Genomic DNA, 16,926 nt, shown 5'->3' on the forward strand with positions numbered 1-16,926 from the left:
ATAGCCTGTCGTTTGTTTGACAGTGATAGACTTTGATAGTACCTACGTGATAACAGACAAGTTAAATGACGATAAAAGCTAAGATAGAAGTTGCGAGGTAGTTAATAAACTAATTCCCCTAATTTTCGACCCCCTAATCTGGTTCCACCTTACCAATGGGTATCGCATAAGGGTACAGATTTCACGCAAGGGTTTGAAATAGCCGCGAGCATGGCCAAGTGCGACGCTAGGAATCGAATCCGATACATGTTATTTAGAGATTCAGAATTTACCGCTGAGCCAATGAGGACGTTAAAACAAAACTTTACTTTGTATTTGCAATTAAACGTTAATTAATTCATTTATATTCTCTAACTGGAAACAATTTTCTAGAAATCCTTGTCTATGCAAACACGAAAGCGCTATTTAAAGCAATTTTAAAGTTTTAACTTTGATTGCAGTATAATTTTCTAATTACCGTGGCGTCGACATAATTTGTATCTAAATTACTTTGTCACTGTAGGTGATGGTAATAGTGTCATAAAAATTCAAACTTTAACCATTTACAAGTTTAACTTTTAAAGTAACCTATCGGTATTCCACACGCTATGAATAAGTTAGATCGCAGACTTTATCCACTTTTGTGATACAAACCGCTAAGGTGTACAACGTCAAGCCTCACGTGTTTTCAGCTACGTATGAAAAAAAGTAAAAAAAAAAAAAAATTGAGCGTCATATGACACAACACAGTGACTAAAGCGGTTATTCTGCGATAAAATAACTACAAAACTGCATTTTTTTCTCGTGAGAAAAAACAGCAAAAACACGTGCAAAAATAGATAGCGCAAGACATGTATATTATACCGTGTCGTAGAGATAAGCCCATGTAAACTATTGAACTACTGCAACTATAATTATGCACGTCAGCCCAGTAGTTCTGCGAAATTCTTATTATTTTTTTATTTATTTTTATACAATACACACATCGCCACTTAGCCCCAAAGTAAGTGTAGCTTGTGTTATTAGTACTAAGATGACTGATGAATATTTTGAATAATATGCATAAATACTTTTAATATTGTAAACACCCAGAAATTGAAAAACATGCATGTTCATCACACAAACATTTTCCAGTTGTGGGAATCGATCCCACGGACTTCGACTCAAAAAGAAGGGTCGCTGCCTACTGCGCCAATGGACCGTCAAAGTTATTCTAACTCAGACATGCAAAACTGTTATCAGCAAGATAGCGCTTCATCACTAGTGCAGCCAACTTAAACCAATTTTAAATAAGGTTTGGAGTGTAGGAAGATAGTAGATTCCGGATTTATAGAAGACGTCATTATGACAAGATTTTCATCTCTGTCTAAAGTCAAAGTCAAAGTCAAAGTCAAAAATATCTTTATTCAAGTAGGCCCACAAGTAGGTGGCACTTTTGATGCGTACATAAGAATTACACGTTAGTGAGATGATGGCGATAACCACATTCGTAAACTCAAAACTAAAGCTAAGATGGTTCCAAACGCGTCCTGGTCTAAGAAGGACCCCACAACAAACTTCGCCGGGTGTTTTTTTTTGTTATCACCATCTCACAATGTTATTTAAAATTATTAGAAGAGCAACCTGGCTATAGCAATAATTTACACCCAAGCTTTTTTATCGATTACGTAGTCCTTTATACTAGGACAATAACAATAACTTTTCTAACACTACTCTTTTCTAGCTTACGTTTAATACAAACTTTGAACTTTTTAAGAGACATCTCCAAGATGTCAATTGGTAGTTTATTGTAGAATTGTATGCAATTTCCTTTAAACGAATTATGAATTTTATGTAACCTAGTATATTGCACTGTAAGTTTATTCTTACTTCTAATGTTTAATTTATTGCACTGACTATACACTGTCATTATTTTAAAATCTTTAAATTTATCTCTCAATGACTCTCTTGGACCAATTTTGTAGATCGAACGAACAGCTCTCTTCTGCAGCACGAAAATAGTACTTATATCAGCAGCATTACCCCAAAGTAAAATTCCATATGACATAATGCTGTGAAAGTAACTAAAATATACCAGTCTAGTAGTTTCTACGTCGGTCATATGGCGTATCTTCTTTACCGCATAGGCAGCAGAACCAAGCCTGTTCGATAAATTATTTACATGAGGGCTTAAACTTTTTACACTGGCTATATTATGCTTGCCTTGCCTGTAAAACTGCCGTTTTGTATTCCTCGCGAGTCTTGCAGCAGTGGGCGATCAATTATTGTGAACTCATATGTTTCGACGGCGGGAATCACTAAAAGCCCACTATGAGATATTACTGTTTGCAATGGGTTTAGCAAAATGCCTTTTGTATTTTTAACCTTACTCGCAAAATGTATTGCACTTTCTGTGATGAATTTTGCGTTGGTGCCGATAGAAAAAAATGAGGACAAAGGCGGCGGGATTTAAGTTCCGTTATCCGATTTAAAAATAACAATGCGGTGTTTTTCTACCATATAGATACGTACGAGAATTTAATTATTTTTATCTAGTTCCTTTCTTTGAAACAGAGGATTATATTTTACCTATGTATAAAATACAGTAGTCTTTTAGTTAAAAAATGTTATAAATGAAAAAGTTTACAACAGAGTTTTTACGCGGTTTGTAGGTAAGGATTTTGCTTTACTACGGAAGTAGAAGCATCTTGATTTTCCTGTGCAAATGCAAAAGCAGGGCCAAATGTTATGCACTGTCCAAAAATAAGGCGTAGAATTCAGTCTTTCATAACTCCCGCGACATCAGATAGAGTTTTAAATTGAATTTGATTGGACGTAACTAATACTCCAGCGGTAATCTTAGCTAATCAGATATATTTATGTATTTTTATTAGACTACCAGTGAGCTCTTCACTAGAATCTCACCTGCTGGTAAATGATGATGCAGTCATGATAAACCCTAATCGGTTTTTACGCGACATCGCACCGGAACACTAAATCGCTTAGCGGCACGTCTTTGTAGGGTGGGAAGAGTCGGTAGGGTGGTAACTAGCCACGGCCAAAGCCTAAGAACAGATCAGACCAGAGACAATGCAGAAATTCTGAGTTCCCAAATTGCCCATGCCGTAAATTGAACTCGGGACCTCCTACTTGAACTCACAGCGCAGTTGCGCTACGTTAATACCTCAAACAGAAAATAAATATGCAAATTTATCTAGGTATAAGTAACTAAAATAAAAGCTTCGAATTTCAATTAAATTTATTATCATTGTCAACCAAATTTATGTCCTACTGCTGAAAATAGGTCTCTTATATCTCGCATAAGATAAAAAATTTAGACCTCACTTGAATGATGTGTGAAAAATAAAAACACAATCAATAAATGAAAGTTGTTATTTTGTCGTTGTTCAACCAGCGCAATTATTTTTCTCAACTATGCAACACATTCATCACAATTTATTTTATTGAAAGCGAATTCAATTCCTTGAAATTCAATTTATATTGTTAAAGTATAGTGCAACAATGAAACAACCTTAGAAACTGTGAAAGGATGTTGTACGGAAACCCAATTACAATTCCAGCACAAGCAATCGAAAACGTTGTGATGCACGCTATCGACACTATCCTATCCGTAGAATAGGATGGGTTACTCGTATCAACAAAATTGTCTATTCGCAATTCGTAGCTTGTAGCTCGCATTTAGAATTGTACCCTTAGTACAAAGGTAATTTCGCATGTCTCGATAATGTTGATAGTTTTCGAGAATGCTAGGATTTGTATAAACAATATTCTGACTTCTTATTATTATTTTTATTTACGTTGATATATGTTTGATAAGATAAAATAAAACTTCCACATTCAGAGATTTTCAGCAGATCTTCATTAATTCAAATTGATGAACAAAACAGTAAATCTTTTTGCAGCCGATAAAATGACAGCACAACTGATGTTATTGGATTTTTAACTGCGTCTTGTCTTGGATAGTTTTTTGATAAACGGCTTAAGACGCTTGATATGTTTTAAAACGCAGTTAAATATTATTGTCTTGCGCAATAAAACGGCTGTTTTTTTCCATCTATTTATAATATATATTAGTTTTTTTTTTTTTTTATTTGTGTAATTTTTGTTTATGTATTCGTATGTAGTTATTTGAATGTAGGTTTATAATAACTTTACAGCACCTATTTGTTCTCGCTCTTGTTTTCCTAATCCTAAGGTTGCCTGGCAGAGATCGCTTTTAAGCGATAAGGCCGCCTATTGTATTCTACTCCAGTCTTTGTCTTTCTCTCTATTCGTCCGTTCGTAATAAAATAAGATGCTTATATCCATTAAGAGTAGAATTAGGTTAAGCAGGCAGGTTAGAGATTTTTTTTTATTTTCCATAACGTCAAAGTAGGTCTTCAAGGTACTTGAATAAAATTAGTTTTTCCATACTACAATTTTTATTTCCAAAGTAACTTGCTTGTAGAATAAAATTAAGCTAAGGGTTTAAGAAAATAGGTATACCTATCGCGTTTCTTTAGAAAAACTTAAAGGTAATAATTTAATGTAAGGAAATTTTGAAAAAAAATTGCTATTGCATCTGATCAGTACTTGCTTAAATCAATTTGAATATAAATAAATAATTTGAATTCAAATTAGAGCATCAAAACCTTTAACCATTTGTAATATGTGAACTCTGAAGAAATCTCAAAGCTTACTTATGTCGATAACCACTCTCAGCCTATTAACATCCCACTTCTGGATGCAGGCGCTCTCTCTCATAGGTGAGAGGATTTCAGAGCAAAGACCCACGACGCTTTGTCAATATCGTTGGTGGTCTTTCACGACTATTTTCATTAGTAACTGCTAATAACTGGCAACGCTGCCTTAATGTGCTCTGCGAGGTAGAGGGTTGATACAAAAAATTTTGTAACTTCAGGTTGGTACTGTGAATTCTCAGTTAACAGAAAAGCCCAATACCTAACAAGTATCAGCCCGACCTAGAATTCAAACCGTTAAATATGCTAAAACGAACGAGGCAGTTTATTTTTCGTCAAGTTATTATTGATCAATAATATGACGATAAACAGTTGAATTTCAAACTGCAAACGTTCGCCGGAGAAATTTCTACGACAGAGCAATAATAATGGCTCGTAAACACTCGCGAACTCAGTACCGGCCGTTGTATTCGTACATTTCGTTGCGAAGTTGACAGCAAGTATTGCAAATGTAGTGATTTATTTTAAAACTAGTTTTAGGCTTCCCCCGCGTGTAGATTCATACTATTCGCTTTTACTGTATCCCTAATTTCCTATAATTGCCACAGTGCGCAATGAACCACATAACAACAAATATTATATGATTTAAAAAAAACAACTTACTGCCAAATAACTCATTCAAAAAAACAAATTAATAAATTAAAAACCAAAAAGAAATTGGAATTCTTATTGATTGTTCAATGTTAAATCAAATTAAAAATCATAATGCAATTAAATAAATAATATATCGACAATACACACTGCCATCTACTCGTAGCTCCAATTCCGGGATCCATTCAATCAAATCTTCCCAATAAGTCCCTATGTGACTATGATTTATTTTGTACTAGAATTTGTCACCCTCGTGCGCTTTCACGAAGCGTAATCAATTAAAACACGTCAACCCGTTGATCTCTTGCTACTTGCAAAAGAACAAGCCTATATAAAAGACTTCCGCATTACAAACTACCGCACCAGTTTATTAGTGAAATTGAACAATAGCCAAAAAACTTGGAGAGTTCCGTTGTCAACTCGAAGTTTGGAGAGCTCAACGATTTAAGAGGTGAACTGAAGGTATAACTGAAGATAAGTAGTTTTGTAATCCCACCCAAACTGTTATTAAATACCTGCATACTACTTACAGAAAACTTACGTTCAATTGGAACTTAGACGGAAACGGTAATGAACCAATGACTTCCATACTAATATTTGAAATGTCTGATTGTTTATTTGTTTGCTTGTAATCTATTTTTGGCTCAGTTACTGCACCGATCTTAATGAAATTTGGCACATACATAGCTCGCATCCTGGAGATGGGTGTAGGATACTTTTGAACTCGGAGGATTAAAAGAAATGTTAATGCATGGATTCATGGCTAAACCAGTAATAGCAAAATTTTGCATCGTTATAGCTTGTACCCTGGTGACGGACCTTAAATCTATTTTATCCCAGGAAAATAGAAGTAATTGTTCCCGGAATTTCAAAAAAACCAAACTTACGAACGAAGACACAGGCAAATACCAAAAGTATACCTAAGGCACAATTTGGCAGCCTTATCAAACATTAGTCTTTATAACTCAAAGTTAAATATTTATTTATTAAAACAGGTCTATAGAAAGTACTTTGAATGCTTACATACAAATTATTACGAGGTAGTAAGATGATGGCTATAAATACATTTTTAAGCTTAAAATAAAATAATCTGGGTTATAAATCCTTTGATCTAATACTAAGCCCACAACACACTACCACGGTGATAAAAAAATCCCGGCTGGGTATTCTTTTTGCCATCACCGTCTCACAGTTATAGAAATCATTAATACTGAAACTTTTCTGTTGTTTGCATAAATCTTTATACTATTGGGGGCATGAGTTTGATATAAACTTTTAACTTTTTCAATATGCTACGTACAAGTTTTTACATGCTAGTGAAGTGATGATATGCCGTGTGGCGGCCAGTGGCGTGCATAGAGGGTATGCACAGGGTATGCAGCTGATATAAAATGAAGAAAATCTCCAGTACGAGTACGAGATACTTGAGGATAGGCTATTTATAACTCTTAAAATTCCTTTCCTTAAGTATTTTATTCATCTGCATACCCTGTGCATACCCTCTATGCACGCCATTGGTGGCGGCAGATTTGAATAAAGTCCACCATCGCTCCTCTTCCTAGGGGAACGTACAAGGTGACTTAGGGAATATATCTCCTGTGCCATTACTACCATTGACTGTGACTACACCAATGCGTTTGCTCAGCGAAGTTGTTATGGAAGAGGCCGTTAGTCCAGAAGTGGATAGACTGTGAGAAATGTCGATAAAACTACACACGTAAACTTAAATTAAAAGTTACAAAGCTACACTAATAAATGTTACCTTCATACTGTAAAGGCCTATGGTGTCTTTTTCTTGCTAGCAGCGCGACTATAGCCACCGCAATCAAAGTACCAACAGCACCCGCAATGATGCCGAGGGCCCAACTGGTGTCCATATTGCTGATGTTGCTGTGCTTTGCCTCTGTACAAAAATATGCAGTTTAGACAGTAAAGTACAAATATTCTATTTAAAGATTTTAAACCAAGAATTTCGTGGTTAATCAACATTTCTTAAATATAGTTCAACGGGTTCATATTTCGATAATATTTTGGATTTGTCGATATTTGGACCCAGTTGCATTTGCAAATTATGAAATAATTTAGCCCTTGACTAAGTGAAAGTAGCAGTCTAAAATTGTAGCAGGCTCACCTGATAGGGATATTACAGTTTTCTATAATTTATTTGTATACTTTTTTATTAATTTTCAACAATGAAATTATAAAAACCCAAGCAACCGGCGGTTAGGGCTCCAGAGTGAGCAACCTCCTTACAATACGCGCCGTTTCAAGGACTACTGCCTTCTGTATTCGCCGATCCAACAACCAAGCAAAAGCTTCTTAAGATGTTGGTTGCAGCTTTTCGCGAGCAGACCATGGACTGAAACCACGATCGCAACAATAACGGTCGACTCAACACCCCACATGGCCGTAATCTCGTGAGCTAGGTTCAAGTATTTAGATACTTTTTCGTTCGCAACATTCACCAGATTTTCGTCATGTGGAATTGTCATGTCAACAATTATTGCACGACGCACTGATCGATCGACTAGCACTTTATCAGGTCTATTAGTTGTAATTTACCTGTCAGTAGTAATAATAATAATAATAATAGCCTTACAACGGTTTACATATTATTTTAAATGGATTCTAAATTTACATAATTAAATTCTAAATACAACAAATGTTTAGGTTAGTAATTTTTCTTAAAACTATGTTAGATTTAATATTTGTTGTAAGGACCGCATTTGGCGGTGAAAACCTCCTCCATGAGTAGCCAGGACTTTCTGTCCATAGCTGCTCTTGCCCATGTTTTTCCTGCTATCTGTGTTATATCATCAGACCACCTTCTTAATGGTCGGCATCTTCTGCGCTTAGAGTCTCGTGGGTACCAATTTGTAACTATGTATGACCACCGCTCGTCTTTGACTCTTTGTATATGTCCTGCCCATTTCCATTTCGAAACGAGTACATGTTTTATGGCATCTGTAGCCTTTGTTTTCTTCCTAATACAGACATTTCTCACTCTATCCTTTCTTTTTATATTCAAGAAGCTCCGCTCCATTCCTCTCTGGCATTTACCCACTTTATCTAATGTTTTCTTTGTTATTGGCCAGGTCTGACAAGCGTAGGTCAAACATGGTGTTAGACATTTATCCATGGCTTTTGTTTTTATTTCTGTAGGTAGATTACCCTTAAATACCTCTTTCATTGCCCAATACTTGTTCCAAGTACTTTTTATTCTTCTATCTATTTCCTTATCAGTACAGAACTCAAAGGAAATGAGATGACCAAGGTAGATGTAGTCCTTGACATATTCTATATTTGTGGATTTAACGGTTATTGGTACTCGTTCTTTATTAGTCATAACTTTAGTTTTGCCTTTATTCATTTCTAGTCCTACAGTCTCACTTTCTCGGTTGAGCGATTCTAACATGTACTGTAGTTCTTTTGGATCTTCCGAAAGTAATACCAAATCGTCAGCAAACCTTAAGTGGGATAGGTATTTACCATTTATTTTAATACCTTTGTTTTCCCAGTTTAATTTCCTGAAGATGCTCTGCAGAACAGTGATGAACAATTTTGGGGATAATGGGTCTCCTTGTTTTACCCCTGTCAGTAGTAAGGCATCTCAAATTCGATGCAAATATTATTGAGTTATACCTGTAACCATCATAATATCACCCCATTATAGGCCCACTACAGGTCACAGGTCTCCTCACACAGTGAGAAGGGTTTAAGGTAATCCACGTTGGCCCAGTGCGGATTGGTGGACTCCACATACCTTTGAGAATATAATTTAAAACTCTCAGGCATGCAGGTTTCCGTTACTGTAGACATTGCGTTCAAGGGTTAACTTGTAGAGGAATTAAAAAAAAAAAAAGCTTTTTTAACCTAACTTGACTTCGGTATAGTAAAGAAACGTAAGTAAATATACCTGTATGCAAAGCAAGTCTTGATAATGTGTGCACTCTAAGCGTGGTGACTTCAGATCTTCCTCTCGCGTTGTTCGCGTAGAACACCAACTTCAGAGCCTTTCCTGATCCAAGGCCTTGAAGCTTCCATACTGGTGTGACTGTGGACACGTTGGCCACCAGGCTGCCGGCTTCCCACGCTTCTACGAAGTATGTAGTGTGAAGGCCACCGTCATAGCCTAGACCATGAAAAAAACACTTATATTGTAATCATCATTCTCAGAGCTTTAGCTACCCAAATGCTGAACCAAACTCTCATGACAGAAACATTGCGAAACTTTAAAATAGTGTTGAAAAAAGAGAAATCTGCTGAGTTTTTTGCCGGCTCTTCTAGGTGCAATCTGCCTTCCGAACGGTTGGTGGAGTAACTACAAACTGACTTACTTGACGATTCACAAGTGCTTATAAAGTTGGCCTACTTGAAAAAAATGAATTAAGAATATACATTTGACTACGATCCACCACAATACTCGAAAATAGTTTTATAGGCTTAAGTAATGAACTGCGAGGTTTTCCTTTATTATTTCTGATACTTCTAGGTATTACCTTCTTTTATTTTTCTATTTCTAATTCGAATCGGTCCTTTACAAGTTAACTGTATCAATAAAATTTTATATAAATATACAAATTGAAGAGATATATATATATATATATATATAAAGATATATTTATATATATGTATACATATGTATATATATATATATATATGTATATTTTACTCTATCATTTATTCATTTCCAATTTTTCATGCACTGTTCGAAAGCACAGAGGTACTTTGGACTAGAAGATGCCACCAATTGTCCTGAAAGCTGCCCATCCTGGATTTATATACTAAGATGGGTGGTTAACCTCTTTCTTGAAAACTGACCTACTTATTAGAATGCTTATGTTAATTCTCAAGCCCACCTACTGAGACTTTGTTGAGGTCATTGGTTATATTAAAGTATCCCATAGTGTCTGCCATCATATCTGGCCTCATATATAAACCAGTATTCCAAAAATATGGTCCGATAAATATTGCGGTTTCAACGCTGATTCATCAAATATTCCGTTTGTAGATGTATTGAAAATAATGTTGATAAATTTATTAGATCAATCCGAACACACGTCCGTAATACTATACTCTGTATTGTACGGACTCGCTCTAAAACTGACCGCAGACCCCGAAGGTACATGGCGAGCTTCAGCGAATATATAAATAACTTAGCCCTCCAGAACCCTTTCCTACCAAAGCTTAGCTAAGTTAAGCCCTGAAATGAAGAGATTATATATACCTGTTACCTCCCAAGCCGCACACCCCGGTAAAGCTTTGGCGACAAGGCCCTAACATGCCCTTTAGATCGACAGCACGTTTCGCGTGTTGAGTTAAAATTAAATCAAATTCTCGCACCACCTTCATATTGGATATACCTGTGTATATATGCTGTGTATGTGGCTTTAACTGTGTTTAATTTTTGTAGAATAATAACTAACTCATCATCATCATCATCATCATCTCAACCCATTATTGGCTCACTACGGGGCACGGGTCTCTCACAATGAGAAGGTCATAGTCCACCATGACAGCAATTTTTTAAACAACCTTTGGGGACGTAGAGTAAGACAAAAGGACGTAGAATAGCAACAAAGTTTTCTTCGCGGATAAATTGTAGCAGTTTCGGATAAAAAAAAAATTAAATATACTTTAGCTCTACAAGGTACAATACTTAACCAGGATCGAGATAGTATAGTGTCTAATCGCACTCCCAGGAATCCTCTTGCTATTATCGTACGTATTTAACGTTGGAACATCGCAGTTCTGCTGAATCATCAATCAAGTTCAGCGTTGAACGGCTGTTAGGAGAATCAGGCTTGCGGGTAATAGGAAATATCCGAAGCGCCTAATTTATGGCTTCCCTAAATTCTTCGTTCTTTATTTTTATACACCAAAGGTTAACGAAAATCGCTCAAGATGCAATAATGATCCTTACTTATTATCCCTGTATGGCTTATTTAGGATTGTTCAAGTTATCCGGGTATATCTCCGATTAACAGTAAAAATAAATAAATGGAACAGTTCATTTTTAATATCTCTGAACAGATGCGAGTTTTAACTCTTCAGCTGTAATTTTTTTTACACCACTTCGTTATATCACTTTTGGTATAACCGGCTGTAAAATTCCCCTCAAATCGGATAGATCATCCGTCTATAGCTCAATTCACATTGTATTCACATTGTGTGTTCACTCATTTGGTATGCTTCAATCAGTGCGACTACATATTAAACATTTATATTTATATTTTGAACGTGTACGGTATAAGAAAGTTGAAAGATAAAATCTTTGTTACTAAAACCACTTTTCAATACCTTAAGATTTAGGTACCACCTAGACGCTTCCGCTGCTTTTACAGCTCCGCATTCCAGCTAATGTTAAGGAATATCTAAAGACACATCTGAAAATGCAGCACTGATTTTCTACCGGGTCCGTAGTCCAACGTAATATTATTTACGAAGGTATCTTAGTCTATACAGATTGAAACTTTACATTCTATTCTTTTGAACTAAACATAGTTAATGATAAGTTAGTATTCCTAATGATTTCAATATCAGGAAAGACGTTTTTTCTAAGACAGACAATGTTAATAGAAATTTACCTGCTAAACAACGTAGCTCCGCGGAATCATCAGTTAAATTCAATGTGGAGCAATTGGTAGGTGGGTCAGGCTTCACTGCTGGTAGCAAAGTGTATCTGCAAGGCTCGATCTGCTGTCCAGCTAAATTGGTGGCGCGGCAGGCGAGGGAACCATAATCGGTGTCCGTTGCTGGGGTGTACGTGAGTATGGAACGGCCGGATTTTTCTACGGTGTATTTACCCTGTATGAAGATAATGTGACACTTTAATATCTAGATAAATTAATATAAATTTGCCGTGCGTGTGCCTCTCAGAGAATTATAGTTGACTGTTCGGGTATTTTTTTGTTTTGTTTGCCTCAATACACTTCTGTATTATCCTAAAAAGAAAAAAAATACCGAAAAAATATTGGAACAGACGAAATATTTAAATAGATGGGGTGCATAACGGGGCGGTTGAGAAATAAACTATTTTCGCTTTTTTTTAAATCTCAACTAATACTTGGTCTCCCTAAGCTATACGGTTGTTGGTAATTTTGATTGCAACACGGATTTCCTCGCTATTCATAATTCATATATTATTCAATGAACACTTTTTACGACACTTTATGGACCCTTTTTTTTCTATTTTACGAAATGCTGTTTTTAACCGAATTTAAGAACTTAAAGACATCCAATTTTATAGGGTTGTGTGTACAATAGGTTTGTTGAACTCCCTCAAATCCCAGACCCAAGGGCAGTAATATTACCCTTAAAAGAAGGCTCCAGCTATTAGCGTTTACAGTTAAAATAACTGTTTTACCCAAATAAACTATTTCTATTTTATTTTATTTTATTCAAGGCTAATAAATTTTCCACAGAATTATAATAATACGACTACGGATGTTGATGACGTTTGCGCTTTTTGTACTTTTGATTTTTACCTTATGTTTTGTGATGATGAGGATAATTAAGTAAATTATGTGCATTTTAAGCTGATATCGCAATACACAGACATGTATGTATTGTAGGCCTTCTTAATAAAAAAATGTTGTATTCTACTGTATATAGACTACGTCTGTGGATAAAAATACCTGTCTATAATAATTATCTTATAACGTAAAAGCTACCGGAGCTAAAGATATTTCTTAGATATAATTAGTACCTACTGTGGTTCACGTCAGTGAGTTGCCTTTTTCTGGAGCTCATTTCAAGAGTGCTCTTCAGAAAGGTAGCGTTATAAGGTCAATGCGTCTAATTCAATTAAGTCCATTCAGGTTAGAGAGGTATTTTTCCATAATTATTTTTAACGCGTCATAAAAGAAAATGGAGTAAACTCGATCTTACAATACATTTTATAATTACACCTTCATATTAAAAAAAATATTTACATTACATACCTTAAAGGAACGATATATTTTATTCGTTTGAAATCGATTGCACAGTACACAACCTTAAACACTTAAATCTTTTGATAGTACACACTCCAAGGGTATACGGAGTAGTGATTATTGTCCCCTTTTCATAAAATCATAGATTTATGATAAATAGATAATGTATATATATTTTTTAATAATATATATAATATATATATCTATTTTTATAGTAATAATTGACAGACAAAGCAGACGGTTTACATGACGGTAAGAGATAACCATCGCGTCTAAGGAGCTTTAACACTTTTCAGGGCATGTAAGGAACATGTCGCGAACATACAACGTGCCGCGCTGTGTCAATCAACCTGAGGTATACTCAGTTGCGTTCATAGAGGGTATGCACAGGGTATGCAGATGATATAATAAAATGAAGAAAACCTCCAGTAAGAGTTTTAAGGATAGGCATTGCAAGAGTTATAGAAAGCCTACCCATGAGTATTTATAACTCGTACTGGCGATTTTCTTCATTTTATATCATCTGCATACCCTGTGCATACCCTCTATGTACGCCACTTGGTATACTCCTAGGTAGTAGGCCTCATGAGCCTGTAATTAGACCGACAACTACTCCCTTCAGACCGGAACGCTGTATTGCAACAATGCTGCTTTGCAACAGAAATAAGTATGGCAGTAGAACTTCCCGGGTCGAGCAATTTCACAAAAAGCTGTACTACTACTTGAATCTAATGACAAGTAGGTATGTATGTTTGTAAGAGTTTTTTAACACTTTAACTGAGATAAACTCATAGCTTACCACTTCGAGCTCGACCATTCCCACGCTATTGTTAAGCGTCCATTGAAAGTTTGTTGGGATCGGGAATGCGTCCACCTCGCAGGCGACCCGTGCCGCTTCGTTAATGGCCGCGCCGACGATGGCAATCTTTGCGTTCTTGCAAACTGGCTTGTCTGTGAAAAATATGTTAAGTTTAGAAAAATCATAGAGCTGAATATTTCTGACATAATACTACCTTTTAAAATATTTTGAGCTATGTTGGTGGCTACAGATTTCAAGGTTTAGCCAGCTGAAGTGGCAATGGGCAGGCCATGCCTGACCTTAGCTAACCTTTCTATTGTCTCCTCGCTAACGCAGGAGTCACAACAATTGGCTGGGTAGTTGGTAGACGTCGTAGAAGTATATAACGGGATCCCCGGGCGTCTAACAAAGCTAAATAAAGGGACATGCCTCCTTTAGAGCAGTGGCGTGCACTTCATACATGCACAAAAGCACGGCCTAGCCTTAATTTTTTTATTTCCTTAAATGCGAAAGATTTTTCCATTTTATGAAATCTTCCTTCTTTATGCATACCCTGGTAAAAAACCCTGTGCACGTCAATGCTTTAAAGGAGGGATTTCTACATAACCTCTATCCTGCCCAAGGGTCGGAGGTTGATATAAAGCTTTTCACCCATAACAAAAAAAAATAGTCCATGAGTCGCAACTGAGTCGATGACTACGTAGAAGTGTTCTGGAGTTGAGACTGTACTGAGCTTAACTGTACATGGATACAGTTAAGCACCCAGTAGAATAAGCTTCAGCTCCAGTAACCTCAAAAACGTAGTGCTTCTACACGGCTTGGTAGAGAAACACTAAAAAGTCTAAAGGTGAGACTGCCCTTTTCGTAGTCCCTGCAAAAAAGGATAACCCTACTTGTGTAAATGTCGATTTAGTTAAGTATTTGCGTACAACAGAATTGGCACAGTGTAAGTTTTCTTCAGAAGCGACGTACCAGAAATAGCAGACTTAGTGTATACTAAACAAATTTTTATTACATAAAATTGAACCTTCGTACTTCCTTGTGAAATATTCTATTCTATTTCGGAATTCACGTAACGATAACGTTAACGAAACAGAAATATTGAAGTATATTTCTACGTGACCGACATTCGGCGTCTGGATCAAAATATTTTCCTTACAAACTATACGCGACTATAAATAACGCCACGTAAGGGTGTATAAACAGGCCGTAAAAGATCCTGAGAGCCTTCGATTTATTGAAGTAAAGGCGCTTTAAAAACTTTTACGACTCCAAATAATAATAAATAGCTAACGTTACAATACGCTCGCGTGTATCGTAACGAACATATTACTTGCCACGGCTGATGGGTACTGCGAACGCAATGAGTTACGGCCTATTGGCGCAGTGGGCAGCGGCCCTGGTTTCTGAGTCCAAGGCCGTGGATTCGAGTCCCGCAACTATAAACGACAATATTTGTCTTATAAACATGAAAGTTTTCCAGTGTCTGGTTGTTTATCTGTATATTATAAGTATTTATGCATATTATTCTTAAAAATATTCATCAGTATTTTAGTACCCATAACACAAGCTACGCTTATTTTGGGGCTAGATGGTGCTAAAGATGTGTGTGTATTTTCATAGTATATTTATTTATTCAATAACATTATTTTATTGTCTAACCAATATCGTGTTGTTATTTGCTAAATTTACGATATTCAATGTAAACCTATGTTATTTTAAGCAATAGAAATGACAGCTCAAGATGTCAGTCTCTAATCAAATGTCAGTTTAAATAGAAACATGTCGTTCAAGTTCTTGATGCACAAACAAACTTATCCATAGTTTTTTTTTTAACCTTAATTCCATGGATTTTGACCGTATAGCTCTTACAGTACCCATCAGTTGTGAAATGTAACGTCGATGAAGTTAAATTACCGGCTGAAGACGGTCTTACAAGTTTTTTTAGCTTTTTTACCTTCCGCTTTGTTTTCGTAAAGTTTTCGGATCGGATTCAAAGATCCTTTGAATGGCTGTAAGGAACTCCTAACAATGAATGCTTATCGATACTAGTCAGAATTAGGGAAATTGATACTTGATAGAACTCCAGATTGTTTTAGATTGTACTTTTATATTTATTTTTATATGAGATAGACCTTTGTTTATATAATTTAAAGAAGTTAAAATAATGACGAAGCATAGTCAGTACATATTAGAAAATTTAATTTATGTCCATAAAAATATAACAAAATTTAAAAAGAAAATGGTCTGTAAAAATATAAATACTAGAAGCAAAAATAAACTCGTTGAGCAGTTTACTAGGCTACATAAAATTGCTAATTCATTCAAGGGCCATTGTATATTATCTTATAACAAATAACAAAATGAAATCTTTGAGATTTCTCTAAATAAGTTCAAGGTTTAAAGAACACGTAAGCTTACAGTAAAATCCTATTATAATGTTAAGGATTACTTAAACGATAAAAAAAGTTTGGGCGTGAATTATTCTAACTTAATTTTCTGTGAGATGGTGATAACAAAAAAAAATACCGGTTAAGTTTGTTGTGGGCTCTTCTTAGACCAGGGCGCGTTTGAAACCCTCGTAGTTTTAAGTTAAAGTCGGCGAACGAAGTTATCACCATCCCCTTGCAATTATGTAAACATATACGTATGAACGCTTCATAAGTGCCTGTGATAAGCCTACATAAATAAAGAAATTTCGAATTTGAATTTGAATTTGACTATTATGCTTGTTGATAAGCAATGATGGCATCTAGCTGGGGGTGCACGAGCCTATTCACTCTTGCCTTGAAGTTATTTGTTCTTTTAGGAGAGTGATAATTTGGCTCGACTCTTTTATTTTGGTAGATGTTCATGCCCAATTAGTAGCGTAATTTCTAATCAA

The 16,926-nt window shown here is 35.7% G+C and overlaps 1 protein-coding gene across 1 annotated transcript in view; it reads right to left on the reverse strand.

The window, feature by feature from the left end:
- The window catches only part of LOC120624156 (hemicentin-1-like), a 300,069-nt gene that overhangs the window by 12,521 nt on the left and 270,622 nt on the right, over nt 1-16,926 (reverse strand). Inside the window, exons 11-14 of the mRNA XM_039890530.1 lie at nt 14,043-14,194; nt 11,897-12,116; nt 9,226-9,441; nt 7,072-7,212 (exon numbers count right to left, since the gene is read on the reverse strand). Coding sequence (XP_039746464.1) covers nt 7,072-7,212; nt 9,226-9,441; nt 11,897-12,116; nt 14,043-14,194 — 729 coding nt within the window. The remainder of the gene's footprint in view (nt 1-7,071; nt 7,213-9,225; nt 9,442-11,896; nt 12,117-14,042; nt 14,195-16,926) is intronic.

This window comes from Pararge aegeria, chromosome 5 (genome assembly GCF_905163445.1).
Source record: "Pararge aegeria chromosome 5, ilParAegt1.1, whole genome shotgun sequence".
Lineage (NCBI taxonomy): Eukaryota > Metazoa > Arthropoda > Insecta > Lepidoptera > Nymphalidae > Pararge > Pararge aegeria.